At 41.5% G+C, this 22,643-nt stretch overlaps 1 protein-coding gene across 1 annotated transcript in view; it reads right to left on the bottom strand.

Annotated features, from left to right (window-relative positions):
- tmem266 (transmembrane protein 266) overlaps positions 1-22,643 on the bottom strand; it is a 24,933-nt gene extending 2,290 nt beyond the window's left edge. Inside the window, exons 1-10 of the mRNA XM_061721847.1 lie at positions 22,041-22,643; positions 20,837-20,941; positions 15,823-16,011; positions 6,652-6,806; positions 5,296-5,369; positions 3,262-3,318; positions 2,996-3,134; positions 2,338-2,453; positions 1,719-1,908; positions 2-64 (exon numbers count right to left, since the gene is read on the bottom strand). Of these exons, the coding sequence (XP_061577831.1) occupies positions 2-64; positions 1,719-1,908; positions 2,338-2,453; positions 2,996-3,134; positions 3,262-3,318; positions 5,296-5,369; positions 6,652-6,806; positions 15,823-16,011; positions 20,837-20,850 (997 nt within the window). The 5' untranslated portion in view covers positions 20,851-20,941; positions 22,041-22,643. The remainder of the gene's footprint in view (position 1; positions 65-1,718; positions 1,909-2,337; positions 2,454-2,995; positions 3,135-3,261; positions 3,319-5,295; positions 5,370-6,651; positions 6,807-15,822; positions 16,012-20,836; positions 20,942-22,040) is intronic.

Genomic DNA, 22,643 nt, shown 5'->3' with positions numbered 1-22,643 from the left:
CCACTGCTTGGCTCGCTGTAGTACTGGCTGATATAGTTGTTCATGTCATCCTCACCATGATGATCTGAGGAGAGAAAGATTAAAAACACGAATCACTGATTGATCACACTAGTGCCCAATGTAAAATAAAGTTTCTAATGAAATGCTCCTTTTCAGGATAGACAGTGTAATCCATCACTAGTCAAGAAATGACACGATAATAAGACACAACGGCTTGACAGCTGTGATATTGATTCAAAGACTAAATGAATATTGACATTTTTCAGTTGAAAATCTCAGCAAATGTTAGCTAATCAGTAGTTAACATTGTTACAAAAGTGTTGATCCAAGATAACACTTTATTGATTACCTTACTGAAACATTTGGTGTGTCACAGATACTAAATCTGTGTTTTTTTCTCCAGGGCCAGCGTATGGACTAACTGTACTCTTTGCTGATTTATGTTTGGGTTTCACATCTTAATTTCTATGAGCGTCTCCTCATTGCTCAGTCTAACCCGTGACAGGGACGTCTCCACATGATCAATACCACATGAGCGTACGGGCTTCAGGTCCAGTTAAAAGGTTGTCCGACTACAAACACCGCAGCTCAGATGTGTGGACCGCCGCGCTGTGATTTATAGCTTTGATAAAGAAAAAGCTTCTGTGTTTTTAACCCTAACATCACGTGGCGTTTCTTTGTCGCTCCAAGTCCTCTAAGTTATGAGCTGTCGTTGTGTGAGAGGTTTATGGTCCATCTAGGTGGACTATATGTGGCACCAGAATTTTCATGAGGATGGTGGGCCCAATGATCCAGAGGACACAAACACAACTGCGCTGTATGTACTATGAAAAAAAAAAAAAAAAGGATATATATATATATATATATATATATATATATATATATATATATATAAGGCTGCAGATAGACAACCGTTGGAAGACCCGCTTCACATATAATTCACCTTAGAACAGAAAATTATTAAATATACTGCGATTTTCCTGGTAATGTGATTAGTTGAGGAAATTTCAATAATGTTTTCCTTTTCTCTCTCGTGTCCATTCATACATAAATATCTTCTCTTCCATATTGTCAATCATAAGTTTAAGGTATTTGAAGGTATTTATTTCAAGAGAAAAGTCGAACACAAGTCACATTTATCTGACCTGCATACTTGGCAGCTAATTTAAACTATGAAAATACCATCTCAACTTTTTTTTTTTTTTTTTTTTACAAGTTTGTTTATAGAATTTGGACTGGAAAGATGTATTTTTTAATCCCTCTTCCAATGTAACGTGTCTGTTTCTGTGAACAAAAAACAAACATGGTTTTTATTCTGGAGCAGGGGTGTCAAACTCATTTCCATTTCGAGCCACATCAAGATCACGAATGACCCCAAAGGGCCGGTTGTGGCTGTACTTAATGTTTCTGCATGATGGAGAGCTACTTTGATTACACAATTATGACTTTTAATCTCTGGAGGGCCACGAAAATAGTTATGGGGCCGGATTTGGCCCGTGTGTCCTGGAGTCATCTTTCACCCGCCTAAAAGTGGCTGTTCGTATTGTTTTTTTTTTGCTCGTTATCGCTGCCTCTATGATTAAATATACCTGTATATATCTATCTGCATGGGTATGAGAAATCGTTTTGATGTAGAAACCTCCATATGAATTGAATATGTATGTACAAGAATATTATTCAAGAAATCTCAGAGGCAATTGGGTATTTCACACAGTCACCTGCAGGCCGCGCAGGCTCTCTGGCTTTGGCCGGACCCTGGTCAGCAGCTCGAGGGGTCAGTCCGTCCACCTCCTGGAAACTGATGCTCTTTTTACCCCACATGTGATGGATCTGCATGGCTGCTTCACGCTCTGCGACCAGATCCAGGTCCTGCTGGGCCAGGTGAGCCCTCAGCTGCCTGATTTCAAACTAGAAGAGAACACGAGTAAAAGAAAAAAGGATATACAGTGAACTATCCGAAGACGTTAATTTCCACCCAGGTACTGCTATTTCCAGTCCCCCTACTAGTTTCAATTTTTCCTTTTTTGGGTGGACATATGTAAAACTTAACATTCAGCAAATATACTCATTATATACTCATATACCCTTTCCCACTCTAAAATGTGGTTATGAAAGAAATAGAGCTACAGTATGATTACTAAAGTTAGAGGTCATGCACAATACTGGTAATCAGTCATTCTGTAAAAACACCATCGAGCTTGTGTGTGGTTTATAAGTATTTATAAGTATAACTACAGGTTTATTTATGTATTCTTTGTGTGGCACTGTGCTGCCCTCTGCTGGTTGTACGTAACCATAGCCTGACATGAGAGCTGTGAGACGGATGAAAGGACATACTGCCTGCTCTTGGCAGATCTGGGTAAGACGATCGAGCTGTTCCTCTCTCACCGCCTTTGCCTTCTCATACTGCTGAATCTCCATCTCCATTTCCACCTTCACCTGCAGCACATAGGCTGGAATAGCAAGACATATACTCAAATTTCCTTATAAAAATAGTACATCGTCATACTTGTCAATTTTAACAAAATAATAAAGTAGTTTTAGTAGTATCAGTATTTTGCAAGGTTCATATGTAAAAACAAAAAAAAGAACCAACTTCTTTCAATAAAAACATAGATATATGTGCACGTTTACTGGCATATCTTTAGCTTTTAGGATTGTATTACACTTCTCAGTGAGCAGTGACATATAAAAGACTTCATGTACTACATTCAATAACCAAATGGGGGAGCAAGATAGTTAACAAGAAAACAATGATTCCCCTTTTAATCAGCTTTTTTTGAGAGCACTGACGGCTCTTTATGATGGTCACAGTGTGTCATTATTATTGGTGATATAAAAAGAAAAAAAGGAAAGAATCAAACAGGAGAAACTATGTGAACGAGACCATGTAGACTGAAATTAGTAGTCGGTGCAGACAGCACGGTAGTCTTGTTCACTGTGCCCTGATAGTAAAAGACGGGATGCAGGGGATGCTGGCCCCTCCCAGCCCCACCGTCAATGATCCTCTTCACCCTCCAGATGCGCAGTGTGATGATGAGGCCGATGGCGTCCCAGGGGCTGCTGGGGCCGTTGGCCACGGTGGAGGCCACCATGGGGGCCAGAGAGAGCACGATGACCGCCCCATCAAACACCTGAGAAAACACCAAGACGTTTTTAACTGCCTGAAACTTCAACAGATGCCACACTGAGCCAGGACATTAAGGGAATGACACTGCGAAACTGTGAAAAAAGTCCAGAATCACAGTCGCTAGAGCTTACCTCCACTTTGTTTTCAATGTAATCCCATATCCCCAACACCACGATCCTAAACACTGTCTGAGAGCAAGCGAGAGACAAAGACAGAGCAGGTTATACGGGATATGATGGAAGAGGACGAGGTCAGCTCGATGAAGGAAGTCGCTCATTCTCAATAATCCACTTGGCTTTCCAAGTAAATGTATTTGACACTCCTAATGTCCTTTTGTCTCTTTCATTTCTCAAAGGAAGTAAAATCATACTCTCAAAATTTACTTGCACAGCAAAAAGACATCATGAAAAAACAAGAAGCACTGGATTTAACTTCTCCCGTCCACGAGGAAATAAACTGTAAACAAATCATTGCTTAAACTTTGCCTATACTATTTAAAACATGGGTTTTAACTTTAACATCCTATTGAGCCAATATATTATGGAGGAATGATGACGTCATTTTGACATGTCCAACTCCTTCCACCCTTATCTCTTATCCCTTATGTTAACTCAGTAAACTAACTTGGCTGGGAATCCTAGAAAACCAGCAGCACATCTGCATTTCAAAAATGTTTCTGCGGGTTTGGGTTTCTCCTTGTCGGCTTCTGGTCTCCTGGGTGGCGTGGTTGTGCCCTCCCTCCTCCACTATAGTTGTGGTTCAGGTAAAACCTTGTTTTCACTTTGCACACAAAAAGTTACACAGACATACACACCTGCTCACTCACCTACATACTCACTCCACAGTCTGGGGGTCAGATAATCACAGCAGTCTAGTCTTGATTCAGTCTCAGGGACCTGAAATGGTTGCTGTTTGTGTCTCTGCCTGTTCTCGTGTATGTTTGTATGTTTTATTTTCTCTATTACAGATTTCAAAGGCTTGTGTGCCTGTTGTGCATTTCCCTGTGTTTTTCGAATTTCAGACTAGCAGCGGATGCCATCCCTGACCCCCCTCACCCCCTCTCACATATGTTTATATTAATTATTAAAAAAAATGTATGTGTGTATATATATATATATATATATATATATATATATATATATATATATATATATATATATATATATATATATATATATACACACACGTATATCCATCCATCCATCCATCCATTATCTATACCCGCTTTATCCTTTGCAGGGTCACGGGGGTTTGTTGGAGCCTATCCCAGCTGATTACAGGCGAGAGGCAGGTATACACCCTGGACAGGTCACCAGTCCATCACAGGCCCACATATAGAGACAGACAACCAGACACACTCACACCTACGGGCAATTTAGAATAATCAATTAACCTAGTATGCATGTTTTTGGACTGTGGGAGGAAGCTGGAGTACCCAGAGGAAACCCACGTAAGCACGGGGAGAACATGCAAACTCCACACAGAAACACACAGAATATATATATGTATATATATATATATATATATATATATATATATATATATATATATTAAATTGATTATATATTAAAATGTATATATGCTATAGCAGGGGTTTTCCATTCCGGTCCTCAGGCCCCTCTGTCCTGCATGTTTTAGATGCTACCCTGCTTTCAGCACACCATGATACAAGGAGCTGTGTCATCAACAGAGTTGTACAGACCTCGATGACACACTAATGAGGACCATTAATTAGAATCAGGTGTGTTGATGCAAGGCAACATCTAAAACATGCAGGACAAGGAGGCCCAAGGACCGGAATTGAAAATCCCTGCGCTATAGGTCTTTACCAACTTGGTATTAACCATTAATATGCATGAAGACAAAAAAAAAAGTTTGCTCTGGAAGTTTCACAAAAACTTAAAGAAAAACCAACACATCTGTGAAATTCCTTTTTTGGTATGAACTTCTAGTCTCTCGCTTGCGTACAGCCGTTTACAGAAGTCCCCCCTGTTCCAATGAAAAGCTCGGGCCTCCAGTCGCGCTGAGACAGAAAGCACGAGGTGTCCCAGGTTAATATTGCAGCGTGCGCTTCAGCCGGACCGTGGACTGCGCATGGCAGCATTAATCAGCATTAATCAGCAGCAGCTGCATCATCAGCGGTAAGAGAGCGAGGGAAGACTCACCTCGGTGAAGAACACGGACAGGATGGCCAGGCTGATCCAGTGGATGACGCTGGCAAACTGCACCGCGTTGTTAACTGCGGGAATGAAACGAAACCGCTGATTACTTTAATGATATGCGGTGGTGAAAAGTTTGCCACATAAAACAGCTGATACTAGGTTTGCCAACCGTCCCTGGAAAAACGGAATCGTCCCGTATTTATAAGTACGCGTCCTGTATGGAGCTGAAAAGGGATGCACACTGTCCCGTATTACTGTGAGAGTCAAAAAATAGTCATGAAATGCCAATGGAAAATTGCATTGAGCTGTTGAGTTCACAAGTTATTTTTTTTTCTGTTTTACTATAACTGTAGCCTACAATCATGGCCTTTGAGGCACAAATATGTTTACAAGTTTTCTACAGACTTTCTGTTTGCACTTTTGTTATTGCACTAAAAATGTGCACTATTACAGAATGGATGTTTTCCTTTCTTTCTATTGTTTTATATTAATTTATAAAATTTTAAGTTAAGCAGGCCAGATTTCTGTTTAAGAAAGATACTTTTTTATTCAGTTAATTTTGTTATTTTGTATTCAAGTAAATTGGATAATTTGTTTTCCATGTGTTCATGCCATTCAAAAATATGCATCTAATTCAATTTAGGTTCGAGTCAAATAGTTAAAAAACATTTCACTCACAAAAAAGGGGGCTAAAAAAATTCACCACGCCAGGAAGGGTGAAGGCAATCGGGTTGGCCGGCCCTGCCGATGAGGCGTCCCTTATTTATTTTTCAGGGAGTTGGCAACCCTAGCTGTTACCAGCGACTAACACAGAAAAAACTAACTTTTTGATGCAAGTGCATGCACAGATGCACGGTGATAAGCGTTAAGCAACATCATAAATAATAATTCTGTACATGGACCCTTCCATCTATTCATCGTGCTAATTGTGGTCGCCACCCGTCCATTGGCCAGGACATTACTCTTCACACGCCACATCTCCCTCCATCCGTCTTTGTTTGCTGTGCTCAGTGATCTATCTATCAGTGTATTCATCTTCTTCACCATCATCCAGCAGCCAACTGTCCACTATCTCCCGCCACACATTTATCTTACTTCTCCTTTTATCTGGTCAATCGCCTGGTCAGTCCCCGGAGAACAGTATACTGTAGACTTGAATAGATTCAGATAATGGCAATGGGTGCCAGCCCTCTGACATCTAACAAGGGGGCCTGATTTATAAGAAGTTTAGCAAGTTAAGCTTCCAGGGAAATTGATTGAATTGTGACTTAAACTGAATTGTTTGGCACTAAAAGATTTCCAACCACAAATATTGTATATGAAGAATTGAATTGACGTTTTCTTGGTTCCATCACTCACATTGCAACAACTTGGCATCTATGAGCAGCTCCAGGACGAGCAGCACCACCACCAGGACGACACAGGCCACGAGGAAGCAGTTGAAGCCTGCTGAGAGCAGGCAGACCTGCCACAGCGCTGCCCTTCGCCCACAGCACGGCTTTAGCCAGTTTGACCTGCGTTTCAGGGGAGGGAGAAGACGGAGGCACAAAGAGAGGGAGGTGGCTTGAGGAGCTCTGGGTTTAGAGACAAATGATGTGTCCAGGTGTGGGGGATTCATTTCAATGAAACACTAGCAAGGAATGCACAGCATGCACAAATGTGGACATGAACCTCACCAATGTCAGCCAAAAATGCTTTACCGGTACTTTCAACTTGACACTTTCTCCTGTGGATGCATTATTTCTCTGCAGAGCCAACACACAGGGATTAATTCAATATTTGAATATTAATTTTAATTGTAACACTGTGATCAAATTCTAGAAATTACTGCATTAAAGCGACGTTCTCCATCTCCTCACAAAGCTTCTCATTCTGGCCTTTTCTGAATCCTTCTCTGAATTAAATGTCTCTGTTTACACCACCGTCAAGCAGTGTTTTACTCACAACAGCAACCATTAGTTTGTGTCTATTTCTGGAAACAGATTACACAACATCTGCTCTAATCCACATCTGAGCTTTAATTTCTTTTTGTCTTACCAAAACGTGTGTATATACACCACTGATACAGTCCTCAAAAAGAAAAATGCAGGAGTCAAGGTTGACTCGGTAAATGGTCTGTTTTCCAGTCAGTAAAAATCAGCAATGTTAGGTTTGAGGGGAGAATAGTTTACTGCGTTTCATTTCCCTCCTGGCTGCTTTACTGGGCTACAACAGGGCTTCCAGTGAATCTGGCGGGCTTAATGCCCATTTATTTGGCCGTTTCTCATGCTGGCAGGTAAGTTTCCCTTCCGGTTCCCTTTTGTTTTGTTAAATCTGGCTCGAAGGCAGGACGGATGTTGTCCTGCTGGCATAATTGTGTAGCCACATGGGCTCCATTTCAAACAGATCTTTGCCTAAGTGAACAATGAGGTTGTCCTCTGACTTTATTCATGACAGCATCTATAGTTGGTTGAAAGAGCATCAAAGAGATGGGGTGCGGGGGGGTCTATTCACACCATCGGCCAGGTCTAATCCCAGCTATGGTGTGTTATTCATGCTTCTTGCTCCTTATACAGGTACATCATTGTTGAAAAATGTCAGATTTCCACTTCAGGTTTCCCATGTTTTTAGAATTGTGTATTCTACAAGCTTGCCGTGTATGAATGTGTGAAGGAAGATGTCCAAGTGTCAGTGCATGCATAGGACTGGTGCCCTTCATCAGTCTACACTGAAAAAGACGGTGCAGCCCTTCTAAAACGGCTGTTGTCACCTTCCTCCCTACGATGAAAGCTACAAGCAATATGTGTCAGAGGCTGAGAGAAGATGGAGTTTATTCAGCCCTCTCTATTCTTCTTGCTTAAGCTCAGAGCGAAAGAGGCAAACTCTGAGAGGCAGCAGGGAGCTGCCAGTTCAAAGGCACTGGGATTCATCCAGAAACGAACTGGAGGGAGAGCCGGAGAGGAAGGAAGACGAGAGAGAACAGTGAACGACTTATTTTTTACCCTTTTTTTTGTGTGTAGTTTCTGATATATTTTCAGTTTTGACGAACGATGGAGCCTACATAAAAACACTGGTGTGAGAATGCAGATTCAGTTAAGTGAAAAATCCAACATACATATATATTTATACATATGTATTTATACATTCTTTTAAGAAAGACAAATAGTACAAATGGCCTAATTGTTATCTAAATTGAACCAAACTGCTAATATTTTTTTTATATGGGAATACAGAAAAAAATAAAAACAACACATCGTCAAGCTTTACACACACAGGATCATTTTTGCAAATACCGTGGAGACATTCCACAATGACTCCCTGTTCTAAAGGGATGGTGTCAAACCCTGTCTATGGGGGAAGAAGCGACAAAGAAAAGAAACATTTTCCCAGTGGGATGTTTAACACACACGAGCAAGACATTTGTGGCCCATTACTTAAAGGATGGACGAGAGGCACCGCCTCCAGAGAGACGCCTCACTTACCTTCAGGTCTGAAAAGTATGATTTAACTCATACTGTGTGAAATCATAATTCATTCAGACCTTTCTCAAAGGCTCTGCAGAAAAGGTAATAATTTAATAAACCTGTAAAGAAAAACCCTGTCTGGAAGCAGGGTAAATGGCAGTGATGGATTACTCCAAGCTCAGAAACTTAATTTTAGGCAAATCACTTTAAACCTTGAACACTGAGGACTTGCAGTATTTATGAGGAAGTCAGATTGCTTCAGTAGTGCAGCATGCCATGAAGGAAAATCCCCTCTTCAGGGTCAGGGCAGGTTCATTTCAAGTGTGCAGTACCTCCAAGACTGCTCATGATGCACACAGATTTATGCACATCTCACGCACGCACACATTAAAAGGACACTGGGTGTGTGGAGAAAATGAAAGATGCAGAGCGGTGTGCGCTGTGGACAGGTTCATGATGACATCAGCAGGCCAGTGCATGCAATTTAAACATGCTGAGGGAAGATCGAAGTGTGTCTGGCAGCAGCACGGAGGAAGGGGATTAGATCATGAGACTGATCAGTGTTGACCTGCGATGAAAATGATGGCATTCTGCGAATGACGCCGGCTGCAGACCGCAGACGAACAAACCAGAGTTATTAATCAGGATGGCTGGCACTGAAGAAACTGTCTGGTTGCCCTGATGTGACTCACCACCAGCCCCCGACACACACAAACGTTTCAACTCAATTCCAAGTTGAACAACTATCACTGTGATAGGGATCTTATCACATGGACCATCTCCTGCATTAGTCTCTCTTGTAAGTCTACTAGGGGGCCCCATGCATCCATCTGTCCATTCATCCATCCATCAGTTGTGGTGGCAACTGCAGGGGTTAAGAGGTTACACCATTGTTGTTTTTAAGAAGAACTCTGAAGTGTTTCCACTTTATCCTACTTTATTATTGTACTCTACTTCAATTTAAAGAAATGTTGTAGCTACTTCCAACATCCCTATGTTTATAGAGTACTTTTGCCACTTTTACGATCAGGTAAAATAGCACATACCCGTACTCGATAAGATTAAACAAATAGTTTCCAACCATTTTGACTTGTTTCATATCTTGTGCTGTATCAACTTAAAACTGTTTTTCAACTTGCAGCAAGGTCATCAACATGCTGCTGACATACAATTGCTTCTAAATTTATTTCCTTATATAAATCAGCCACTCTTAGGTACTTTTACGTTGGTGTTTTGGGTGATTATCTTGTTGGAGGCCCATTGAACCTGTAACTGAGCTGAGCTTCCTGACACTGTGCAGTATGTTTTACTCCAGGAAGCTTTAATAGTCTTGTTGTGAAGGAAAAATGAAGCCGTTAAAATGGAGGTAAACTGGAAACAGGACGTATTCATTTTCATGTGGTTCGATAAATTCAAGTGTGATTTGATCAAAACCGAAGTGACATTCTCACAAGCACTTTCATCACTCACAACATAAAGTTTTCATTCTTTATTTAAGGAAAGAGGCCTCAACGGTGAAAGAAGAGTTCAAGTGATGAAAATACTTGCAAATGAAAAATAGAAATGATGGAAACATGTGAATTGGAAAACAGAGTGATAACTTGTTAGCTAATGTGATGAACTTTACTGATATTTGAAAGTGTTTTGACCTGATAATCATTGCTCTCTTTAATTCATCAGTAGATGGGGCTAGTCGGGGGCTAGCTGTTCCTTCAAGCCTTGGCCAGGCCTGGCTCGATAGTTGGAGAATAACTGTGAACAAACCACTATTCCAGTATTATTAAATGATCCTTATTGACTCTGGTCCATTCTTTTCAATTTTGCTCCCCCTATTCTCATAACTATAAAACCCCAGGGTTCCTCCAGCATAAACGTCAACCAGTCCCCAGTAATCTGCTGAACTCGGTAGGCCAAAGCAGAGGAAAAATGGACCGCAATTGTGCCCCTGCAGGCTACTGAACAGCAGCGGCTGAAATACTTCACCTCATTCAAGTTGTTCAACTCTGTAACTCTGTGTTGCACTTGTTCTTTCACTTACTTTAAACACTTGAAGAAGTCGAAGTATTTCGATGTTCACTGTGTGCATGCTTACTTTATCATCTTAATTGTTTTTTTTTTCCACTTGTCTCCATATAAAATAATGGTTAATATCAAGTTAGTTAAAACCTAAAGCATATATATGAATTTTAATCTTTAATCTTTAATTTTAATCTTTTTTTGTGTTTATGTAAGCATGGGTGTGTGCATGAGTGTGTTTCCTTCAGCAGCTCTCTTGGCAGTCTACCATATTGTAATGGTCCCTCAAGAAAAGGAATAGAAAAGGAATTAAAAAAAAATTCTGCCAAAGAGGACTAAGATCACAGAAAGTGGAACGTGAAAAAGTACGAAAGAAAAGACAAGACAGTGATGGGTGCAGTGTGGTGAGAGTGTGATGTGCTGTAGTGTGTGTGAATGAATGTATAAGGTGTTGTGTTTGAGAAAAAGGAGACAGAAGACAAACAGCTACGGTATTTATAAACAGAAGAGGACAGAGAGAAAAAGGGGAGGTACTCAGTATCATCTCATTTGTTGAGAAAGCACAAGTTGGGGGAAATAACCAAGATCGCTTGAAAATCAAGACAAATGCCAACTTAACAGTTGAGTAAATTCTTTTCTGTGTAACCACTACTAAGTTGCCAGTAGAAAGAAACCAGGTATAACAATGTGGAATAAAGTCAAGTTATGTCTGGTAATCAGTCGAGGGTTTTGGAGGTCATTTCACGTCGATGTGAATCTTTTGTGGTTTCATGCCGGTGGAATCTCAAAACAGCGGCTACCATGGCCGCAGCCTCAGGGACCTGTCTACCCATGTCCAATGTAGTTCGTTTGGTTTCTGTTCTTGTTCTCTTTGGACGGGTTGTACTGGAATGTACATCGTTGTGTCTGGACGCTGGCTCAATGGCAAATAAAAAACCTACCTTATAACAAATGGTAAATTAACAAATCAGATGAAAAGGACAAACAAACTGCATGCCCCAGTAAACAAAGTGTCAACATTTCTCCCGTTTCTAAGTTCAGCTAGGAAATATCTCTCAAACCCTTGTCTCTCGCAATGGGGCACAACCAAACGCAGGGGACTTTGCCACTGAAATAGGCCACAGCTACTAAACAAATGGAGATGGACGGGGCCTTGTGTGCAGAGCAGCAGACAAGCTGTCCCTGATAAAAGGGTTTTCACTAGGACACTTGATCTCCCTCACTCTCTGCCCGAAAAGCAATCTCACACTTTGCATGTCTGTGAATATTAATAAACCCTCAAATCCTGCACTCAAATGTCATTTATTGTGTCACACACGGTGCCAGGCAGGAGAGCCAATTTGATGGAGAGGACTGTTTCTGTGTCTGTTTGAACAGGGGTAAAAGGAGAGACAGAGAGAGAGAAAAGAGAAACACTGCTCTCTTTTCAGACATCCATCTATCATTACAGAACAGGTACTCTGTGGCTCTAGCACCAAAACTACATAAAAAAACACTGCTGCAGCTGCTGCTGCCAAGATTCATAGTAAACACTGGTGAGGTCTTTCGTGGCTTTTGTCAACAGTTTTCCCATAATCACATTTCACTTCAGCCTTGAGCATTTTCAAGGTTATGCAACTGCTGAGTGAATAACCACTGAAAACGTCCTTTCATTTGGTCAAACATGAACATTATGTTCCGCAAATTAAATTAGTCCAAGTTGGCTTGTTAGCACATCGATATCTGTGATATCTCTGCCACTCTTCAGTGCAGCAGGAACAGAAAACATATTTATCAAATCAAGGGATTTATTTGTGTTCAACAGCTGGCAGCTTTTGTGAATGATGCTGTTGGGGAAGGTCATTTGCTCCATTCCTCCCTTGTGTTCATGCCATCCACCCTGTTAAAAGTCAGGCTGACTGGAGAGGAGGCAGGGTGACCCATGTGAACCGCCCATCAGCTCATTACCTCTCAGTCGGGCCTCTGGAGGTCAGTACCATATGTTACTGCTGCATGCTGAGGACAACAAGCTAAGCTGGGGAGAGACTAGGGAGCAAAAGCATGCTTTTTACATGTCCTCAATGCAAAGTACCCATAAAACTATCTCTGTGACATGGAGTGTTTTTTGAAATGTGTGTAAATATATAGTCACAATGACACACTCAAAGCAGATATCTGTGCTGGTAAATTAAAATAACCTCCTTCTCTCTCCAGTGTTGCAACAATTTCCTCCAACATCCAAATTTCAATCAAGTACCCATATTTTCACCATCAACTAACATATGCTTTCTGCACACGAAAACAGATGGCTGGCGTATTAAATCTCTGCTTATTTTATATTTTTTAGACCTGTTACAGATTGCTGGAAGGTCAGCAAGGCTAATAAAATCAAGAAATGCACCAGTGCAAATGGACTGTAATTAAGCCTAATGAGCTACTTAAAAAAAAAAAAAAAAGCTCACAAGAGAGGGAACACAGTTCTCATGGTTTAGGAAATATGTGTTTGATAACACTGGAACTGTGGTTCTCGGATAATATTAGGTTGGTTGGTGCATGATTCCCATAGTCAGGTTTGACAGTTTTCAGTGTAGACCACCCCCAACCTCCCTACAAGCACTTTTCAACACATTCTATTTGAGAAAATTCTGAGAAAGTATGCATTTTTGTTTCTTAGAGCCTTCAAATGAATACATATAAAAATGTTTGATCAGGTGTATCAATTTCATGTTAAAAGGTTCTGTTCTTATTAAACTAATCCATCGCCTGGTGTATCCAAAATTAGAGCGTCAATTAGCAGAAGGCCCTGAATTATGTACTCTATGACAGCAATAGAAGTTACCCAGTGCTGGCGTGTTTGAAACAGTGTAAAGCATGCTATGAAATGATTCATGAGCCCAGAACGTTTAACAATTTCACAATTTCTGATCCTGTATTGTGAAACTGATGGATTTTTTGAGAACCATAGCCATAATCATACCTTCTGGAGCGAGATGGCGTGGTTCAAAACTTGGACTTCAACCACCCAAAATCTATTAATAATTCCATCCATCTCATCATTGCACCAAATCTGCAAGTACTATGTGTTCCCTTTGTAGACCGTAAGAACACGAACCACCTACATAGTCACCCACGTCTCCTAATAAAAGAGCCACGAGAAGCCACTATGCACGACTAAACGCACATCTCCAGCACATTATCTCTGCTCATTTTGTCAAAGACGTGTGAAACAAAAAAAGTGAGAAAAGGCTCTCTTTCCTGCGGCGAGGTGATGTTTTGGTCTGTGGTGCATGATGCCAAATATCCACATGAACCTCCAAAACTGAATGAGGAAAATAATGATCAGACTGAAATTAAACTATCTCGATTCATTTATCTGCTGCAGCTGTCATATTCACAAAACTGCGTGACAAGAATGTAGGTCATAGCAGACTGGGGAAACAAACGGCCCTCCTGGACACCCAAACTGAGGCCAGAGTGGTCACAGCACCCAAATCGAGGCGGTAGAGCGGGTTTATAAACACAATCTTTCATAAAATGACAAGGTTATTCTGAAGTATGTGCAGTAAAAGAATCTTGACAACGCTGCGTTGGTAGTTTTGACATCCCGCCCTTCCTTGAATGTTAGACAGTTGAGTCACTAAAGCAGCCGTAACTGGTTGCTGTGGAATGCTTCCCACCTAAAAATCAGGAATTCCAATCACAAAAGCCCAAACATACCGGAGCACCTATTTGTGATAGACTGCACAATTAATACCTAGCATGCTGTATATTGTCGCCTCCTCTTTTTGCACGAGCATACATTACTCTGAACAACAGCACCTAACAGCTTTTCCTGGTAAAGGATATTCACATTGTTCACTTGATGAATGCTTAGAGACATGACCCACAGGATGACTTTTTCCACTACACAATGCCAACTCTCGTGGGAGCAAAGAATCACACCGCGTCATATCAGGTCGCCTGTTGTTAATGTATTTTTGCCGGGCTGTCATGTCATTGCTGTAAATGTGTGTTTTCTGTTTATGAGCAAGAGAGTGAGAAGGATATGAGGGAGGCTGACAAGAGTGGGTGTTTGGGACAGGACCCATCTGTCCCTGTCCTCCGTCCCACAGAGCTGTCAGCCTGAACCAGGCCAAACCGGGCAACGTCCAGCCGGACGCAGTCAGCTGACGCACCGATGCTTGGATGGCAAGAGGCCGGGTGCTCTAATTAAGCTTCTGCTGTTTGTCTACTTGGCTTGCATGGATGAGAGCATCACAGCGCTCCATGAGCCTTGTGAGTCAGGCGTGCCGAGCGAGTAGAGAGCCACGGGCAATTGCTACAGGGGTGCTCAGGGAGGGGTGTGTCCTGTCCTAGGAACACCGGGACTGCAGCATGGTGATATGGCAATAAAACAGGCAGGCCTCATGGCCAGAAACAGCACTGCCATAAGGCTCAGACATTTCAGGAAAAGATACATAGCTGACAAGAGTCTTTGTGTTCTGCCAATAATCAATTTTTTGAACGCCGTGATGGAGAGAAACTGCTGTAACGAGCACATCAATAGACAATGACCATTGAAGTTGGTGACACCATCCATCCATCCATCCATCCATTTTCTTCCGCTCCTGGTGACACCAATGGATTTATTGCCAAACATGCTCATCTTACGGACTCCAGCATAAAATGAAGTGTGATTCAATGTGTCAGGTGTAATTACCATGTGCAGTAAAAGCAGCTGAGTGAGTGATTGCAGAGCCTCTTGCTGACAGGATAGAATGTAAATTGCAGGAAATGCAATTCTGTCTTAATTAAGAAAGTACCAGTTTGACTGGCAGACACAATAGCTCTCGTATCTTCTCACCTAAGGGGGCAAATAGTCAATATATAATTCAATTTTGGTCTTCCAATAACACCAATTCATTGATAACCATGCCATTAATTTGAAATACTCCACTCTTTTAATTTAACAGTTGAGTTTTGTATAGTTTCAGAAGCCCTCTCGTTCCTTGCCATGCCAAGACTTGCCGTTCACTCTTTGACAGTTACAGACTCTCTTTCCTCACTTTATTGTGCAAACCAGAAAGAAAAGGGAAGTGTTCTGGGGGCTTACCCCTCTCTGTTGTCTTCCTCATCCGGGTTAGAGATGAGCTGGGATCCAGCGAGAGATATGTCCAAGGCCGCCAAAGGCAAGTCTCTGTAGGCAAAGCGGACCAGCTGCACTGGAGCCCCACACTGGTTGTCCTCCTCCACCTGCTGGGATATGACCTCCAGCTCTGAGGCTCCAGCATGGGGAGGACCCCTGTGACAAGGAAAACCAACCACCATCAAAAGAGCAATACAGTCAGAGAACTGCGTGTTGGGGGAGCAGTTTTGCATATTTCTGCTGATTATAAGAAATGCCCAAATTCCTATTTCTATGTATTTTTTTCTAAAAGTACTCACCCAAGGTTCAATATCAGAACATAATAATACATTAGGTGGTGTTCACCACAAAGCAAACCCAAATCATCACCCCTCTACTTACACGAATGGTCATGTATGAGGTGTTTGTGCCAAAATGACCTAAAATGTGCATTAAGACCTAAAATGTCCAGAGACAAAGTGACATGCTGCAATATTCCATGAGTAGTTGTTTATCTGAGTACTGATAGATAGATAGATAGATAGATAGATAGATAGATAGATAGATAGATAGATAGATAGATAGATAGATAGATAGATAGATAGATAGATAGATAGATAGATAGATAGATAGATAGATAGATAGATAGATAGATAGATAGATAGATAGATAGATAGATAGATAGATAGATAGATAGATAGATAGATAGATAGATAGATAGATAATCATAATATTAATAAGAATAATAAAAACTGTAGATTGTTGTTAAAACCACAAATAGCAATATTCAGCAACAGAAGCATGTTTGTTGAAACACATAAACGGTACTGTGAGGTGGGCGACCTGTCGTGTATCTCTGCCTTTTGCGAAAACAGAGCTGGGACAGACTCCAGCAGATCCCTGTGACCCTAAATTGGAATACGTGATTATAGATAATGGATGAATGGTATTGTGAGTTTTATTTCAATAAGATTTTCTCCCCTTCGTGTCCTCCGTGAAGTTAGCTTAATTTGGCAGAACCAGTCCAAGTATCATTTTATCTGCCCGAGAAATGGAAAGTATGTGGGTAGGGCCGCAATCCTACAAGCTCAGCATACAGCGGACAAGGAGAAGTCACCCTGGAGCAGGAGGCTCACATTGCTTGGCTGCAGTCCCAGTGCAGCCAGTGTGGAGACATCAATAATTGGAGTACTTATCAGTTGACAAAGGCATTGATTACGAGACAGGGAGAGCTACAGCAACGGGGTTGGTGAATTCTGCAACCTCTGTGCTGAAGGTGAAAAAGAGTGGAAAAAAAATCATTAAATAAAAATGGAAAAGGGGCCTTTTTTAAATTCTGGCACTTAGAACTATATGACACTCAAATATCTCATAAGATTGCCCTGTCCTGTGACAGATGTGTTATTAAGCCTAAGAGTCAAATATCAGGCACAAAAATGCCTTTACAGTGGAGTTCCCCAGTCTTTCCCAGTGGACTTGGCACCTATGACCATCTGCAACAAGGATCCTAATCATCCATGATAGACACAAACAGTTTAGCGCATCAAAATCACATTTCCAGACAATCAGAGAGCAGGCAAGGAGCCACAAAGAGCAGAGCCCAGTGGAGTGGCTGTTTGCCATCCTGGGGAGGGAGTGGATGCTACACATCTGATGCTACACATCTGAACACACTGCCCCCTTCAACGACACGGGCAAGGACAGCCAGCAGCAGCCAGCTAAAGGATGGGCTGTTTTTAGAGGCATGTAATGACAGCAAACTTTACGAGAAAGCAAAAAGGTTAACATAAATCATGCAGGGCCGAAGGGAAAAGGGTCAAAACTAAGCCTCTACAACAGCTACTATTTTTAAACTTAACCCTGTAACATATTACACTACGCTGTTTGGCTGCAGTAACATGAACCTACCGTGAAATGAAACTTTGGGGAGCTTAAACTGTCTTGAATATTTTAGGTAATCATAATACTTTTGCTTAACAAACCAATAGGCTTTTTGCAAGGATAAATGAAAGATTAAACACACTTATAAATTGAAGTCTGGGAATCCTAAACGTCCACTCCCATCTCGGGAGTGGACGTTTACATGCTGACCACTGGGGCTCCTTCATAAACACCGTCAACAACTTTTACCAACAAAAAAAGATTTTGTGCTACGCTAAAGAGTCTTGTGTCAAGTTTGCCGCCTTGTGGGACACCAAGGGGTAAATGGGGAATCTAAATGAAAGTCTGCTTTTACGACATATCTGTTATCACAAACTAAACCCATGGATCATATAGTTCTCTGAGGTCACAAAACAGGAAAACAAAAGTGTCAACTATATCATGTTGCATTCTGTTTTAACTTGCGGCTGAAACACATCTACTTCTTCTACGTGTACAAGTGGGATGTTTTTGTTGTTGTTGCTGCTGGGATTTTGAGGGTGTGACTGAAAGAAGAGGTGTGTTGGTTTCACTGATATGATCAATTAAAAGAAAACAAGAGGAATGAGACAAATATCTCAGAAATAAGTAAACTTCAATGTGTTATTTGAATTAACCTAGAGAGCGTTGAGCCGAATTCATGTCATGCAGGGTATGATGTACCAAACTTTTATTTTCCTGCAACTGTAACCGTATTTTCATTTCAAAGCCTCTGCGGTGCAAGGAGTGCCAGTCCTCATGTGCCAACTGGTCAAAAAAAAAAAATAAAATAAAATAAGATTTAAACAAATAATGATGGGTTTTTGTGTTACTTTCCCCTTTTACATCATGTAAAGAGACTTGAATGTAAAAATGAAATGACTATTACTATTGCTTGATAATTCGTTTTTTGGTGTTTTTACTTATTTAGTCTTGATAAATAATACCCCCCCCCCCCCCCCCCCCCCCAAAAAAAAAAAAAAAAAAAAACGACAAAAAACCCCAATAGTGGTCATACAAACACATTAAAATGCAACATAGAAATAACCAGTAAAAATAAAAGGAAAAAATATAAATATATATATGGCACACATGTAATGTAATGTAGGCACATAAGAGTTCTTTCTTTCTGCAAATAAATCAATGTTCAGTGCACAGTGGATACATCCAGTTTGTGTTCATTCTGTTGAAGCCTGAGGTTAAAAGGACTACCAGACAGTTAATGGCTAATACCTTAAAACAAACAGACGAAAACTATTTTGGGCTCTGTGGAGTAGTACATGTTGCGACTGAAATTGTTCCCTTTGCTCATACATTATAAATCATCAGCATAAAGGTATATTTTTACTTGAATGTTCTTAATCAAGTCTTACATACATTTTGGGGAGAGGACATGTTCCGAAACAGACATTCCCATGGGAATTACTTTTATATCAAGGTCAGATTTGTAGCCCTCCACATATACGTACAATCTGTTCTCCACGTACGAGATCATTTCTGGAACATTAAATGCTGTTAGGACTGACTTAATCATCCTTGTATTTGTTTACAAGCAATTTGTGGTCAGCTGATAGAAATGCCTCAGTTAGATCTACTAAGGACAATCTAATGAGATCACTTATGTTAGCTGTGCCAGCAGTAATAGTAATATGGCCTGATCTAAAACCAGAGTGAAATTCAGTGAAAATATTTTGTGACATGTTGTAAAAAATGTATATCTTTCCCATCCTGCCTCTCACTGCTACTTCACCACAGGCAGAGAGAGAGAGAGGTGACAGGACGGTTTATCAAGTCTGAGAGAGCTGGGGTGAAAAATAACTCCACAGACCTTTCTCTGCATGAGAGTTTCCATCTCTCACTTCACAGAGTCACTGGCACTCAGCAGCTTTACATTTTGTTTTTGCCTTTTGTCACGAATAAGTGTTATCTTCATAAATTCAACTTCCACTGCTATGCAAACGACACCCAGCTCTACCTCAGCAGTAAACCCACTTGCATCTGCTCTCCTCGTTCACAGCCTTGTCACTTTTCACTTAGATTACTGCAACTCGCTGCTCTTTGGCCTCACTCACAAATCCCTCCATAAACATAACCTCCATCCATCACCTCCCCTCGGTCCTGCAGCAGCTCCACTGGCTTCCAGTCAAGTTCCTCATCGAATTCTAAATCCTCTTGCTAACATTCAAGGCCATCCATAACCCTGCACCCCCAACCCATATCTGTCTGACCTGCTGCATGTTGCTACTCCCTCCCATACCCTCTGTTCTTCCTCCTCCATCCACTAGGCCACTAGACCCACCGCCCATCTCACCACTGGAGGTCAGAGCGTGCAGCCGCTCTGCTCCCCGGCTCCCAAACTCATTGCCATCTGAGCCTAGAAATATCCTTCCACTCTTTACATCCACACTTAAAACCCATCTGTTTTAGCTTGTTTTATATCTTTTGTTTTGTTTATGACATGGTAAGTCAGTTTATGGTATTTGATTTTATTGTTTGTTTCTATTTTATTTACAGTGCCCTTGAGTGCAAGAAAAACGCACCTATAAAAAAAGTATTATAATAATAATTATTATTATAAATTTAGCAATAGTAGCAATCAGACATCAGCTGCACTAATCTGCTGTTCTGAAGTCCCCGTTGGTTGGAAACAGCATCCCGTGCTTTACACGGGATGCCGAGGAGACTAAAAATGCTTTGCATTCATCTCTCTTTCCTTTTCACACTAGTCCACTTACCTTCACCCCACTCAGCTCCCTCCCCCTTCCCTTCTCTTAGCTCCAACCTTACTGTAATCAAAATGCGGGGCCTGTCTGGAGGACCACACACACAGAGTAATTATTAGTAAGAGAAGATGACATGTGAACATCCCCCCTGAATGCTAAGTGAAGCCATCAGATACAATGGACGACGAGCTGTTCTCAGAGCTAATCCCTGTTCACGATCACTCATTGGAGGGGCCTGAGAATATACAGGTCCCATTATGCGAATCATGTCCTACCTTGCTGAAATGTCCATGCATTAGTTTGCATGTTCATAAATAGAGAATTAAAAATCCCCTTTGTGTCAAATTGTTTCAAACAAGACTAACTGGTGTTTTACTTACTGGTTCTTGCTCATGTCAAGGTCTTGTTGCAAACCGTTGTCCTAACAAAGTAGCCCCAAGTGTGAAATATAATTTCACCACTGCAGAGACCTGACTCCAGCACACCTGCAAGTTAAGAAAATACAGAAGTGCATTAATATTTAAATGGGGAAAACACACTATGACATAAAGCATTAACTCGACCTGGTGAGAAAGATTGTGGGACATGATGATGATTCGGAGCTCCACATCAGCAGCTAACAGATCTTGTGGGAGATTGTTTTACCAGTTACAATTTCGATATTGTCAGAAAAAACATTACTATTAAAGTTACGAACTATCTGTATACAAAAGAAACATGACTATGTTCAGAATTATCAATATAAGATCAGTGCTCATGCCTTCCTAAAGGTGCCCTCCTCTAACCTAGCTTTAGCTGTGTGCTGTTCAACTATTTTCCTGGGAGCACTAAACTGTAATGGATTTTAAATCTCCTCCAATATGCGCTTCGCTCTGTGATTCAGGAGCTGAGGAACATCACACCTCTTGCATAGCAAGTACAGCAGGATGCTAGCTCTTTGTGCCACCGCACAGAGAGGCATTGATGCCCATTCCAGCTGCTTAACAGACATGGAAGGAGAGTCATTGGTACTTCAACATGAAATTCTGGTTAACGTTATTGGAAATTATTATTTGAAAAAGTATATTGTTGTGAACTCAGATTATAACAACAAAGTGCCATGTCTGGAGTTTTTGATCTGAGCAAAACATGTGTAGAAAGTTAAAGATGTTAATGCAATGTTGAACCACTGTGTGATTGTGAGAAAATTACTCTGATTTGAAAACCAAGAGTGATCAAAGTTATTTCATAATACAAGGTATGAGCAAATAACATCATCAGGGGCATTACATTTCATAATCAGCATCTTGAGTTGCTCCTTATTACCATAACTGCAGCCCACAGTAGTTCATCAGTGGAAATGCTTGTCCACCAAAGCAGCACATTTTACTGGGCTGCTACATTTAGTAAAATAATCATGCTGGGCCATTTTTGTTCAAGCTTCCAGCTTTTATCTCATTGAAAAGGCTATTGCCAGCTCATATATTAGATATGTCAGCTGTGCTCAAGAGGCCATGCATGAAACCTCATATTTGCTCATGTTTAAACCATTACAAATACACACCCCAAGCTTTGAATTAGACACTCGAATAAAGACACACTAACCTGTGTTTTCTTGCACTACATTGTGTACAATATGGTCGTGACTCCTTTGCCCTCCTTTGCAGTGGTGATGATGACAATATCTCCCTCCACGCCGACGATGCTGCTGCTGATCGCTGTGATCTCGTGAGTGGGTTGTGATTATTAGCCTCAAATCTGCGTCGGCCACGCACTTGTATCGCCTATGAGAGGACAGATCCCGAGGACAGCACCTGCTCCGGGCTGGAAGCACCATGCCTAGGCTCAGACGACGAGGCTGCCGCTGAATCTGGAGGCATAATGCGCTGGCAGGGCTTCCCCCACAACCAGAGCAGCAGGACCTCCGTATGGATGCCCGGCACCGCGGCCAGGCTCACCGCCGGGAGCTGTCCAGGTGCTGAACGCGGGCTTCCAGCGGTTTACAGATGTGCGAGGAGCGTCGTCAACGAAGAGCAAGCCGTCTTTGCAGTGAGGAAAAACCTGCAGTCTAACCATGTGCAGCTCAAGCATCGATGCGGTGCTTGTTCAAGCCATTCGACACAGCAGACGTCCCCGTTTCCTTTGCCACCCATGGAAGCATCGACGTAGGAAACGCTCTCGCTTTTACACTTCACCTCCTCAGCTTCA

This window comes from Cololabis saira, chromosome 5, assembly GCF_033807715.1.
Source record: "Cololabis saira isolate AMF1-May2022 chromosome 5, fColSai1.1, whole genome shotgun sequence".
Classification (NCBI taxonomy): domain Eukaryota; kingdom Metazoa; phylum Chordata; class Actinopteri; order Beloniformes; family Belonidae; genus Cololabis; species Cololabis saira.
This window is presented reverse-complemented; position numbering and strand designations above follow the sequence as displayed.